General features: G+C 51.8%; 1 protein-coding gene and 1 long non-coding RNA gene across 2 annotated transcripts; both read right to left on the bottom strand.

Moving 5' to 3' along the window:
* Positions 1-957: 957 nt before the first annotated feature.
* Positions 958-6,060, bottom strand: LOC126961591 (uncharacterized). The gene is made up of 3 exons (XR_007728344.1): positions 5,679-6,060; positions 2,138-2,181; positions 958-1,038 (listed from the first exon to the last, which is right to left on the bottom strand). It is a non-coding gene; the product is annotated as an uncharacterized LOC126961591 (long non-coding RNA).
* A 935-nt stretch (positions 6,061-6,995) lies between these two features.
* On the bottom strand, positions 6,996-10,974 carry LOC126961479 (vitamin D3 hydroxylase-associated protein-like). Its single transcript, XM_050801926.1, has 4 exons — positions 9,432-10,974; positions 9,049-9,198; positions 8,578-8,711; positions 6,996-7,944 (listed from the first exon to the last, which is right to left on the bottom strand). Exons 1-4 carry the CDS (start codon positions 9,615-9,617, stop codon positions 7,491-7,493), a joined length of 924 nt encoding a protein of 307 aa, XP_050657883.1. The 5' UTR covers positions 9,618-10,974; the 3' UTR covers positions 6,996-7,490.
* Between the last annotated feature and the right edge of the window lie 3,175 nt (positions 10,975-14,149).

Genomic DNA, 14,149 nt, shown 5'->3' with positions numbered 1-14,149 from the left:
TGGTGACAGAAAGCAGATCGGTGGGTGCTGGGGTTAGGGATGGAGTGTACTGCAGAAACATGAGGGAAATTTGGGGGTGATGGAATATATATCCTATAAATTCTAAAAATATATTCTGTATTTCTGATTATAGTGGTGGTTATACAACTGTATACATTTGTCAAAATTCATCAAATTACACTTAAAATCGGTGAATTTTATTGCGTGTGAATTATACTTCCATATGGTTCAAAGTGAATGGAAATTGCTAACAGGTACAAGTTTTCCTTTCAGGGTGACAGAAATGTTCAGACATTTTACAATGGTGGTGGTTGCACAACATTTTGAAATACTAAAAACCACTTAATTGTACACTTTAAAATAGTGAATTTGTGTTATCTGACTTTTATCTCAATTTAAGAAATATTTTTAAAAAGTGAATGGAGACAGAGAGCAAGATCACAGAGGCTGGGGCAGGACTCAGGAGTCCTGGACTCCCAGTCTCAACCCCACCAGGACCCACTGTGCTAGGGAGGAAGAGCCTATATAGAAGGCAGAGCCCAGAACTGGCACCAGCAGCACATCCAGGTCCAGGGACCTCCACTTGGCTATGAACTCTTGCTGATATTCCTGCAGGGACAGTGAGGGGTGGGAAGGCTAGGATGAGCAGGGGTTACTGTTTGCCAGACAAGGTCAGATGCTGCCAGGCAGCACTGAGTTGCACACCAGGAGGAAGTCTCAGGCTATGAGCTTTGGCCTGAGATACCTGTGGAGGTTCAGGGTCTTCCCAGGGACAGAGGTGAAGGAATGGGAAGCTGAATCTCAGGTCACAAGGATTTGCGGACAATGCTCTAGGGAGATAGACTAGAATAACTTCTGAGGTCACCAAGCGCCCCCACCCAGGTCCAGTTGGGCCTCCTCTGCAGGCCAGGCCATAACTCTGACCACTCAGGGCACTACCCAGGTGTCTGCAGCCCCGGCTCCAGCAGCCCCTCAAGGTCTTCCCAGGCATGCATTACCTCCACTGCTGTGTGCTGCTCCCGCAGTTTCTTGGGTGTCCTGAAAGAACGAGGAAGACTCTGAGAAATTCAAAGATCAGCATGGGAGGGACCCCTTTTATGCAAATGGGGACATGGCACCCAAGGCCTCAGTGCACACTGCAAATCAACTGATGGGATGGGAGTGACCCTGTGTCTTGTCCCCTGGCCAAGACATCTTGCCTGCCCAAGGTCCCCAAGAGTACACATCCTCTGGTCAATCCACCCTTCATTCCACTGGTCGCAGGAACTCAGGGGCTCCCTCAAAGGCCACAGGCTCCTTACCCTAATCTGTGAGGCACCCAGTTAGCCCTCAGGCCACTCCAACCCAATTCTGCCCAGCATCTCAACACCAACCCCACCAGGCCAAGCCCAACAGCAAACCCAAGCCCACACCAGAATCCTCTCCCAACCTCATCTCTAATCCTAACTCTAGCCCCACCCCAACTCCAACCTCAGTCCCAACCCACTTCCAAATCTATCTTTGCCCCAACCCCAACCCAAACCGACTGCAACCCCAGCCTCAGTCTTAAGCCTAACCCCAAATAAAACCTAATCTCAACTTCAGCCCCACACTTTACCTCAACCTAGTTTAGCCTTAATTCAGAATTTTTTTTTTTTTCCTTGAGACGGAGTCTCTCTCTATCACCCAGGCTAGAGTACAGTGGCACCATCTTGGCTCACTGCAACCTCCACCTCCTGGGTTCAAATGATTCTCATGCCTCAGCCTCCCGAGTAGCTGGGATACAGGCACATGCCATCACACCTGCTGATTTTTGTATTTTTAGTAGGGACAGGTTTCATCATGTTGTCCTGGCTGGTCTTAAATCCCTGGCCTCAAATGATCCTTCCCGTTCGGCCTCCCAAAGTGCTGGGATCACAGGCATGAGCCACCACACCCGGCCTTAATTCAGATCTTCACTCCAAATCAAGTCCCAACACCAATCAAAAGTCTCAATATAACGCTAATGTCAGGCATAATCTTAAAACACTAATTAAAGTCCAAAATCTAAATAGTTCCCCCTCTAAGTGGACACCAACTCTAGCCACATGCCCCTCCTCAATTCCCACCATCCCATGGACAACCCTTGTGGGTAGAAGCTGGCCCTAGGGAGACTCACCCCACTCCACGAATCTCTTCAAGATGCTGGCTAGTTCGGGGATCCTAGAGGGGGATGAGATGGTCAGTTCAACTTCAGAACCCACAGGGAAACAGCCAGCCTGCCCGGGAGGGGGTCCAAGAAGGGTGGCATGAATCAACACACTGACATGGAACCCTCCGATCCTCAACAAGCCTACACCACTTCACCAAGCCCTGAGCTTCTCCGAGCTCACACCAGCCCTGCAGCCCTCCAAATGCCCTTCCCCCTTTCTGAGCCTCCTCTCTGAAACCCCCTCCCCTCTCTGTGAGCACCCTACTCTTTTAGCCCCATCCCCTTCTTTCACTATTTTTTTTAATTAATTTTTTTTTAGACAGAGTCTTACTTGTCACCCAAGCTGGAGTGCAGTGCACAATCTCAGCTCACTGCAGCCTTCACCTTCTGGGCTCAAGCAATCCTCCCACCTCAGCCTCCTGAGTAGCTGGGACCACAGGCATGCACCACCATGCCCAGCTAGTTGTGTTTTTTTTTTTTTTCCCCATTCTTTTTAGAGAATGGAGTGTCACTGTGTTGCCCAGGCTGGTCTCAAACTCCTGGGCTCAAGTGATCTTCCTACCTTGGCCTCCCAAAGTACTGGGATTACAGACAGGAGCCACCGTCTACCCAGCCCTTCATTCTTCTTCCCCATTTTGAACCCCTCTCTGAGCTACCACCATTCTCTGGGTCTCATCCTTCTCTCTGACCCCACTTCCTCTCCTTCTGTGGGCTCCCTCTGCTTTCTGAGCCCTTCCTACTCCCTGTGCCCCTGCCCTTCCAAAGCCCTCCCTAACCAGGGCCCGCATTTACTATGTACCTTGGGAACCAGGCCAAGAAACACTTGACAGGGTCTGGCAGGCAGAGCTGGTTGACCATGCCCTTTACGCTAGGATCCACAATGTCCCCCTCTCTGAGGAACCAGTCACAGATGGGTCAATCACAGCCTTTAGCCAATGGCCTGCCCCCACAGCCAACCAACTTCTACTCTGTAGACAAGAAGAAGGCCAAACCCAAAGATGCGCTTCTGCTCTCAGCCCCACCCCCGGAACAGGTGCATCCTAAAGACAGGCGCAGTGGGTGGCTTGCTGCATAAGGTCACACTGTTAGCCAGAGCCATCCCAGCCCAGGCCCCCAGTTTCCCTCCTGGGACTCAGGTTGGCTCCAGCCCCCTCCCCTACCTTGTTTCCACCATGCCCCACCCCTGAGTCCCAGCAGATAATGTACAGCTTCTCTAGAAGAGTGGCCCCTCCATCAGTAAACATCCCCCCTGCATATAAGTCTTTGATGGCACACTCTGCCCGGGGGATGGAGAAGGGGATAACCTGGGGAGGCAGAGGCAGAGTCAGGATCCGGAGCTTCCCCAACCCTGCCTGGTTCTCTGTCTCTGTATCCCCCAAGATTTCAAGAGGGATGCCACATCATCTGGTGCATCTCCGTCCATCTCAGTGCCTCAGCATGCATGGGAGGCCTGTGTCACTGGTCGCTCTCCTGCCACCCCACTCCCTCACCCCACACACAGATGCAACAGAACAGAACGAGAGCAGCCCTCATTTCCTTCACGCTTCACTGTGACCCAGCCAGCATGCCAAGTGCTTTATCTATGGAACCACATTTAATCTTCACAGCCACCCCATTGGGTAGAAAACAAGCCCAGGGAATTTAAAAGGCTAGCGCAAGATCACATTGTAGAATCTCAAAGGGGAAGTGAGGCCAGGACAAGCCACTGGAGGCAGGGGAGGTGGGGGTAAGGCTAGGGTGGGGATTTGGAGACAGAAAGCTCCTTACAGCCCCTTGATGGAGGCAACAGAGACCCAAGCTAAAGGAATTACAGGAGTGAGTTCCTGAATCTCCACCCCTGAAGGAAGAAGACACAAAAGCTTGATGCCTTCCTTACAGGGTAGGGCTCACCCTATCCCCACCTCCACCCCATCAGTCTTCTCCAGGAAGCACAGGGGAAACACAATTATCTCAGCACCTCAAACTCAGATGTAGCCACCTTTGTCTCCAAGGATGGCCCTGCCCAGCATCCTCGCACTGGCTTGGCCTCTCTCTCACCCAGGACCAGGTGAAACTATCTGGTGTCATGCATCCTGGGGCAGCCAAGAGGTGGCTGCACAGCCCTGGCCATGCTAGGGGATGGCTGGATGTAACCATCTGATTCATAGTAGCCGATTCGAAGGGGCTGGTTACTGGTGTAAACCTGGGGGCACAAGGGGCTGGGTGGAGCTCAGAGGAGAGACTGGGCTGGGGCCAAGGTGGCCCCACTGTCTCCAGGAACCAGACTTTAAGGGCAGGGCCTTGGTCTACAGCTGTCCTCACCAAGGGGGGAATCCACGTGGACACCCCAAGACCCGCGGGAGCCTCCCTATATACTCTCCAGGCTCTAGGTGCTCTGGGGAACCCCCTGGAAGAAGGAGAAATAGATGCGATAGGTGATTGGGCGGATGGGGTGGATAGTAGATAGATGGTAGACTGACTCCTGGGTGGGTGGGTGGATGTATGTATGAGATGGTGGGTAGCTGGGTGGGCAGAGGGTTGAAAGCATATGTGGGTGAGTGGATGAATGGATGGTTGGAGTTGAGTGGGTGGGCAGGTGAGTAAGTCATGCATAGACAAAAATATCTTTAAGCTAGAGAAATGTTAGGAGAAGATGAGGATGGAGATCATAGGGGCAAATACCCAGACTAGGGTCTGGGGTGGAGGGCCCCTAGTCCTAGGAAGTGAGGTGCTGCCAGAAAGGCTGCCACCCCTCACCCATCACACACTGCATGTTTGTAGGGGCAAATCATGGATGATATACAATGATCTCAGGTTGATAATGCTAGGAGGGGTGTAGGGAATCGGAGGAACAGACATTGCCAGGAGGTAGACAGAAACTGCCCTATGGAGAGGGTTCTGCTGGGTTCAAAGCCAGCTCTACCAGTTACTAACTACATGATCATAGGCAAGTCATTTCACTTCCCCTCAGCCTCCCCAGCTGTAAATGGGAGGAGCACTGCTCATTCTGTAGAGTGTTAGGATGAGACACATTGAGCCTGGCACACAGCTGGTACAAGCAAATGTTGTTGAATGAATTAACGAATAAATGAAGGCTGCTGTAGACAGAAGGGTGTGGAGTGATCTCCCAGCCTAACCTCTTTATTGTACTGATGGGGAGGTTAAGGCCTAGAGAAGAGATGTGACTTGGCCAGGGTTACCTAGAGGGTTAAAAGCCTAGCTTAACTGGATGCCACATCCTCTGAACCACACTTGCCGAGTATTCTGCCTGCATGGGTTGAGTATATGGCACTGGAGGCCCTCTTTGGGGGCACTTACAGCTATGGCTCCAGATAGCCAAGAGGCCAAAGCAGCTGGCCTCCAGCAGGGGCAGGAAACAAACCGGACTGAGCATGTGGGCTTCTCACTCACTGTAGCCTGGGGTGGGTAAGGGGGTCGTCACCTGGGAAGGTGAGATGGCAGACAGGTCAGGGAGGAATGATGGTAGGGGGCAAGGAAACTCCCAGTTCTGCTCTCCCACCTGGCTTACCTCCTCCCTGAAGGGCATCCGGGGCACAGTGGGGTCCAGTCGGTACATGTCTTCACTCAGCAGGGTTCGCAGGCACAGCGCCAGGCTCTCCACGTCCCACGCCATGGGGACTGCCACTGTAGTCACTGCACAAAGAGGAGGGGAGAGAAGCAGGCACCTCTCATTTTGTTTGTTTGTTGTTGTTGTTGTTGTTGTTTGAGACGAAGTTTTCCTCTGTCATCCAGGCTGGAGTGCAGTGGCATGATCTCTGCTCACTGCAACCTCCGCCTCCTGGGTTCAAGCAATTCTCCTGCCTCAGCCTCCCCAGTAGCTGGGATTACAGGTGCTCGCCACCACACCTGGCTAATTTTTGTATTTTTAGTAGAGACAGGATTTCACCATGTTGGCCAGACTGGTCTCGAATTCCTGACCTCAAGTCATCTGCCTGCCTCAGCCTCCCAAAGTCCTGGGATTACAGATGTGAGCCACCGCACCCAGCCAGCAGCTCTCATTTGTTCTGCCCTGGGCATCCCAACTGCCTGGCCTCAGAGGGTGGGTTCCAGGGTCATGGTCAAGACAAAGGAAGAGATTAAAGCTAGATAGCAGGACAGAAGCCCTTCTCAGAGGGCCAAGAGTCACTGGACAAGGGGAGGCCGGGTGGGAACCATGCAGTCCCTCTCCCAGTCATCATCTGTGGGGCTGATCTGTCTGGAGATATAAGCTGAGCAAAATGTCCTTGGGAGAAAGACAGGCAGGTTCATCTTTAAATGGGGTGACCACAGGCACAGACCAGGACTTACCCAATTTTCTCCCCTTGATGGCAGAGGCAATTCCAGTGTAGCTGCAAAACACTCCCACAGCTCAGCATGTGAAGGGAGGTGCCGGGGTGCCAGGAGGCTTGAGCTCCCCCAGGGTGCAGCCCAGAAAAATAGGAGCTGCTTCAACCTTCCGTGACTCTCTACTGCTCACAGCATAAAGTCTGATCTCTTTGACTGCCTTTCAAGGCTCTAACTCTCCATGGCTTCCCCTTCTAGCCCTTCCATACGTGCATATTGCTGCAGGCAAGGTCAGCCACTTACACACTATCTTACAGCCTTCTAGACACCACATCATCTCTGCATGTCCAGCCCTCAAAACCACGCTCAAATGCTGCCTCCTCCAGGAATCCTTCCCTTCCCTTGCCCTGCTCTGAAAGTCAAGAGTATAAGCTTTTAATAAATCTCTGTTGAAGAAAATGTCAGCTTCCTCTTGTGCATTCCCACAAGCTCTGACCCTCTCTTAGAGACCTGATCACTTTCTGACTAAGTCATTTCTGTGTCTAAGAGCACAGCAGGGGCAGGGGCAGGGGCTGGGTCCAAGAGTGTCTGTGTCCCCAGTATAGGTGCCATGGTGTGGGTACACAGAGTGGAGTTGAGAGATGGGTGGATGCATGCATGCATGCATACACGATGAATGGGTGGATGGATGGATGGATGGATGGATGGATGGATGGATGGATACAAATGTGGATTGATAGACGGATGGATACACAAATGGATGGATGGAAAGATGGATGGATAAATAAATGGTTGGAAGGAAGGGTGTGTGTAAGTTTTTCAAGGGCTACCCAAGTAGCTAGTACCCAAGGAACTGTTATGTCTGACACAGTAAATACTCAATAAAAATCTTTTAAATAAATAGTCGTTGAATGGTAAAATTAATTGATGGATAGAGACTGAGATGATGACCACGTGGTAGTTGAATGGATGACGGACGGATAGATAGATAAATGGACAGATTGATGAGTGAGTAAGAGAAGGGGTATGTGGATGGAGAGTTGTATTGATTAATGAATTAATGAACTGATGGATTAATGAGTGGAAGGTCATTAATTACTTCTACATTAATTACATTGCTGCTGCCTGGACAAAACATGGTATGTTTGGCATGGCTACTGCAGGAGTTATTTGAAGCCCTCCTATCCACTTCCCCTAGTACTGAGCTGGGTAGATGAAAGTTGATGGGAGGAGCAGACCCCTCTACTTCCCCTAGTTCCTCTAGGCAGGTCCAAACCCACCCCACCACCACCATCAATGGGTACCTGAGGTGGGAACCTGTGGTCCAGAGGCCATAAACACCACAGAAGCTGGCTGATATGCAGATGCTGTCACCTGTGTCAGTACCCATGTCTAGGATGGACCCTCTTTCTGCCATCAGAGCTCCCTCTCCCCCTGAGGAGCCCCCACATGTCTTCTTTAAGTTCAGTGGGTTCAACGTCTGGCCATAGATGGGGTTGCTGCACTCAAAGCTAAGGGAAGCAGAAGAAAAGGAGCTGAGAGTGAAAGCCTCACTGGGCAGACCCCTCCCCATATGGGGGCCAACCACCCTCCAGAGTCGACCCCAGGGCTTCCTGGGCTCCATGAGCTCCTCCCTAAGGCTGAGGCTTCCTGGACTCCCTTCCAGCTGGAGTGAGGGGCCGCTGCTGCAAGAAAGACCAAGATCAGACACCAGCCATGACTCCTAGTATTAGGACCAAAGAGCCCACAGCTCTGCCATCAGAACTGAGAACATGTTCCTCACGAAACATAGATGCTCTACAGGCTGAGTAGGGAAGGGAGAGAATAAGTGATGGGGAGAACAATCAAAGAGAGAAGGCTGGATAGAAATAGAACAATCTGAGAGAGAAACTGGGATAGAAACAGAGTGTAGCTTTACAGAACCTTGGAGCCCGAAGGGCCCTTATAGACTGTGGAGTCCATCCACATGTTCTACGATAAAGGAATTCAGCCCCAGGGACAGAAAGGGCTGGCCCAAGAACCCTGGTCTCTGAAGTCTGCATGACTAGCCCCTCCTCACCCTCTGCCCTGAAATGGGACTTTAAAGAGCTGTTTCAGCCCTGGGCTTATCCCAGCCCAGATCCCAGCTAGCCCGCTTCAGAGACCTGAGCAGTGTCTGTGGGATGTTGGTCTGAACAAAGGGGATGGCTCCTTGGGCCTTGAGCACTTTCACAATGACCCCGTCCTTGGTTGCAGGCTTCTCCGGGAACTGGGCCAGGAGGCAAGTAGAGTCATGGCCCTGCAGGGAAGGAACATTACCTCCAGCCATGAGGGTCAAGGGGGAACCACCCAGCTGGCTGATTTTCAGCCCCACTCCACCCCCACTCACACACACTCTCACACCCTTGGGGACACAAGCACAGCACTTCATGGATGGCAAAAGAGTGTGGTGGCTGAGAATTTGGGGTTTGGAGCCCAAATTCTGGGTTTAAATCTCAGTTTGCCACTTTGTAGCTGTGCAGTTTTAAATGACTCGCCAGTATCACACACTGAGCTCCCCAGTGTCACACAGAGCTCCAGGCTGGTGGCACACGCGTGCATATGCACATTCATGTGCGTGTACACCCCATGCTCACCATGCAGTCATAGGTGTCCTTGAGGCTCATGGGGACCCCATAGAGAAGACCTCTGTCACTCGTCTTAAGCTTCTTCAATGCCTGCAGTTCCTCCTTACATTCCCCCAGGAAATCCATCAGGTAGTTCACCTCCTGGTGCACCTTCAGTGCCTGAACAACAGTGAAGACAGCAGACGACAGCCCCAGGTGAGGCCAGGACCAAAGCAGGGCACTCGGTTGCTCTGGCCCCTCCTACCACCCTGAGGTGACTGTGGCATGTGCCACCTCATAAGTCAGTGGCAGAGTTACACCTGCCCCCCACTCCTCTGAGTAAAACAATGACAGGTGACATCCACCACTCCAGCCCAGAGCCCCTGGCTTGGACCGTGTGCCCTGGCCACCACCTGCTCTAAGTAGCTACAGAGGACACTCTCCAGACTCAGCTCTTCAGTCCGAAGCTGCTGGGCCAGCTCTGCCAGGGGCAGCTCCAGGATTGGCTGGGGGTCCAGGGCTGGCTCCTGCAGAGATGAGATGGAGTAGGCAGATTTCAAAGATGGACCCGCTAAGGCCCACTCCCACACACTCCACATGACACCTCATACTCCCCTACACACACAGCTGCACACACGCCTGTGTCGCTCAGTACATGTTCCGGCACTCGTGCTTAGCACTGAAAGCATCTGCTGTGTCTCCAGGTTGTCATGAAAACCCTCCAAGGGCACGATGTTCTCCTCTGCCTCTGCCCCCAGTGGCCAGCCCAGGGCCTGGCATGGAGAGGGGCCTGCCCCTTCATGCTGCTCTTCAGAAGGGTCACAACTGGAGTGGGGGTGACTCCATTCATGACATCATGAGGCTGGAGGTTATGGAAGTGAAGTTCAGCCCGAGTGGGTGGCAAGAGAGTTGGCATCATCTTGGCCATGCCCTTGGTCAGCTGGGTAACTGGAGATGGACCCCGCCCCTCCCATGGCCTACGTTTCCTCAGAGAGGGAAGGACTAGGAGTCAATCCTGAGTCAGACCCTCAGCTGCTCTGAGCCCTGTCCTTCAGGATATGAGGGGAGGCCTGATACCAGCCCCTCAGAACTGCGGTCCTGGGCAGGGTGTGACATGCAGCAGGCACTCAGGAAGGCAAAGTTCTCTTCCTCTTGCCCCCTCAGCTCTGGTGGAGATCCCGATGCCTCCAAGCTGGAGTATGGGTTGGGCAGGAAGATGTCACAGTGGGCTTTTCTTGGTCCTGGAGGTGGGAGAAGGTGGAGGCAAATAAATTTCCCTGGGAGGTTAGGATCCCCTGGCTCCAGTCTGCCCTCTTTCGTTCCTCCAATCACCCAGTCCTCCCCTCTGCACTGCGCCCCTTCTCACCAAGCGCGCGAAGACTTCTCGGTCACTAAATCTTATGGATTCAGGTTAGTCTTCATCTCATTCCTCAGCAGCGCCTGACACTTTCCCTCCCGAAGCTCTCTATGCCCCCGACTCTGCTGGCCTCCTCCCACCCTCAGGTGGCTCCTTCTCAGTTTCCTGAAGTGTTGGTGTTCCTCGAGGTGTGACCTTTTCTCTCCCTGCCTGCCCACTCTCCATGGGTGACCTCGGCAGCCAGGTGCACCCCAAGGATACGCAGACCACCTGTTTCTCTAACCCAGGCCTCTCTTCCGCCAGGACTCAGACCCCTTTACCTACACCCACATATACACGGACTCCCCAGGACTCACCTTTTTACAGCCAAATCTGTTCTTCTTCTTGAAATTCCCAATCGATGACATGCATGTCACCAAAGCAACAAACCTCAGAATCACCCCAGGTCCTCCCTCACATCCAAGTTCTGATAATAGTTACGCTAGCTAACATAATCATACTAGGATGTGTTCTAACACTTAACAGTGCCAGGCCCTATTCCAAACACTACATATCATCACTCATTGCCTATAATGAGTTTTGGGAGGCCGGGTTGGGAGGATTTCTTGAGGCCAGGAGTTCGAGGCTGCAGTGAGCTATGATCGTGCCGCTGCACTCCAGCCTGGATGACAGATGAGACCCTGTCTCCAAGAAAATTGTAAATTAAAAAATTTAAATATATAATAACTCATATTACCCCTTGCAACAACCCTAAGAGGTAGGTCACATCGTTTTCTCGTTTCACAGCAGAAGACGACACTGAGGCACAGAGAGCTCCTCTTCGCCCAAGGATACACAGCCAGTAAGTGGCAGAGTTGGACCCAGGCAGTCCAACACCAGTGACCACATTCTTAACCACACGCACTGCCTGCAGGTGGTTCTGCTCCTTCATATCTCCCACCTCGGACCCTCAGGCCTCCTGCCTGCCTAAGGACCTCTCTCTGTTAGCTCATCGGCCTCCTCACTGGCCTCTTTGGCTTGGCCTCCACTCCTCCAACTCAACCTCTTCCCTGCAGCCTGGGCAATCCTTTTAAGATCTTACAAGGCCCACTCTGAAAATAGGTCCCAGTTGCCCTCAGGATAACATTGCAGCACCATTCTCACCAGCACCACTTGCAAAGCCTTCACCGTAAACGTGTAACATGGGTTCCTGCTTCGATGTACACAATTCCCATTGACCAAGTACTCAGAGTATCACTGTGGGGCTGAGAACCCTTGGCTAAATGCTGTTATTAGTGTTTCCATTTCCCCAGTGAAGGCAACTGAGACCCAGAGAAACTAACTCTCTTGCCCAAGGTCAGAGGACAGGGGAGCCTGGGCTTAAACCCAGACCATCCATATCTTAACCACTACCCTCTCCTGGCTCTTGGGGCATCCTGCGGAAGGGAGGCCTTTTAAGGTGCCAGGCACCGGATCAGGCTCTTTCTCTGCTTGGGTCCAGTGGGCCTGTCTCTCTTGGCCTCTCCCATGCATGCTGCTCCAGCCACACTGCCCAGTCCCTCTCGTTGTTGTGCCACAGCTCAGAGCTCCCCTGCTGGTGTGCCACAGGGACTCTCAGGAGGGTCCAGACACAGATACGTTGGACAGGGCTAGCATTCAGCCAGGATGCCCCGCCACAGCCATGCCAGTGGCTAAACTACTGAAACATTTCTGAGTCACTTGGCAAAAAGCTGTTCTGCTGGGCACCCCCACCACCCCAGTTGTCCTGGCCCCTCCCCAGGACTCCACCCTCTACACAGTCCAGCAAGTAAAGTTAATGCCCAGCCCAGCAAGGACCCTCTAGGCACAGGGACTGTGGAGGGCCAGCTTGGGTTCATCCCTTGCCCTGCGCCCTCCAACACTAAGGAGCCCTAGTGGGCCTTGCCAGGGACCTCCCTGCACTCACAGGTCCACGGACACACCCCAGAGACATCAGCAGCTTCACACCAACCCCCATTTATCTATTTCTACCTGGAGAGAGGGCACCCTGGTGGCACCCCCATGGGCAAGTGCCTAATGTGCTCCTCTGGGCCCCTGAGGCCAGTCCTCCCCCACAGCTGCCCTTGCATGGCCATATGTGGGAATGGCAGCCTCTGGGGGACTTTGACTCTCAGGGAGCTTGGGGAGAGGTGGGAAGAGCAGGCAAGGGCAGGGGTTGGGGGTGGCTAATGTGACCTCTGCAGATGGCTGCTGAGACCACAACAGGCGCTTCAGGGACCTGGGAGGACAGAATATCACATCCATCTAATAGAACATATTCAGCTCACCCGAAATACCCACTCATCATGGACAACAACATTAGCTTCATTCCTAAAGTGAAAACAATCACTTGTACAGACAATCCCAACTTACCATGGTTCAACTTATGATCTTTGACTTTACGGTAGTGCAAAAGAGATTGATATACATTCATTAGAAAGCAGTAAGAGGCCCGGCGCGGTGGCTCATGCCTGTAATTCCAGCACTTTGGGAGGCCAAGGTGGGGGGGATCACCTGAGGTTAGGAGTTTGAGACCAGCTTGGCCAACATGGCAAAACCCTGTCTCTACTGAAAATACAAAAGTTAGCCGGCGTGGTGGTGCACACCTGTAATCCCAGCTACTCGGGAGGCTGAGGCAGGAGAATCTCTTGAACCTGGGAGGCGGAGGTTGCAGTGAGCTGAGATCGTGCCACTGCACTCCAACCTGGGCAACAGAGCCAGACTCTGTCTCAAAAAACAAAAAAAAAGAAAGAAAGAAAGAAAGAAAGCAGTAAGATCCTCTCTTGATTCTCGATGCTGGTCAGTGCCAGCAAGCCCAGCTCCCAGTCAGCCAAGAAATAACAAGGGAAACAGCGGATCCTCTACAGGGTACTGTGTTGCCAGGTGATTTTGCCCAACTGTGGGCTAATGGAAGTGTTCTGAGCACATTTCAAAAAGGCTAGGCTAAGCTATGATGTTAGGTAAGTTGGGTGTATTAAGCGTATTTTCAACTTACGATATTTTCAATTTGGGATGAGTTTATCAGGATGAAACCTCACGGTAAGTCGAGGAGCATCTGTATGGTGTTTGCTGTGTACCAGGCACCACTGAAAACATTTATTAACTTGTTTGAGTGCTATCATTACAGTCACCATACCGTTGTAGAGATGAAGAAGTTAAGATACAGAGTAGTCATTTAAGTGTAAGTGTTTGCTGGGCTTGGTGGCTCATGCCTGTGATGCTAGCACTTTGGGAGTCTGAGGTGAGAGGATTGCTTGAGGCCAGGAGTTCAAAACAATGTAAAATGATAAAATCAAACAAAATAAAAAGTGTCAAGAGTCAGGATTCAAACAACCAGCCCAGTAACAGAAGCCACACTCTTAGCTGCCATGCTAGACGACTTCTAATTAGTGTTAATGACAGTCTAATAACAATGTTTATTACTTAGTTGACAACAGAGATGCTTAACTACATGAAATCTAACACTGTATTAGAAAAGCTAAAAAACTGTGAGTGTAATTGCTACTGGTTCAGCAAAAGCTGAGAGAGGACTCCACCCAAGTAACAGTATCATTAACGTTAAGAGAAAGGCTCTCCTTAATCAGACTGCAAATGACCTAATGACTGCAATGTATCAGGAGTGCTTTGAAAGACAGGGACATCTTTCAAAAGATGACAGCAACATGAAAAGATCCTCACAACAAATTCTAAAAATCAACAAATTAGCCAGGAGTGGTGGCTCACACCTGTAATCCCAGCACTTTGGGAGGCCGAGGTGGGCGGATCACCTGTGGTCAG

The sequence above is a fragment of the Macaca thibetana genome, chromosome 1 (assembly GCF_024542745.1).
Source record: "Macaca thibetana thibetana isolate TM-01 chromosome 1, ASM2454274v1, whole genome shotgun sequence".
NCBI lineage: Eukaryota > Metazoa > Chordata > Mammalia > Primates > Cercopithecidae > Macaca > Macaca thibetana.
This window is presented reverse-complemented; position numbering and strand designations above follow the sequence as displayed.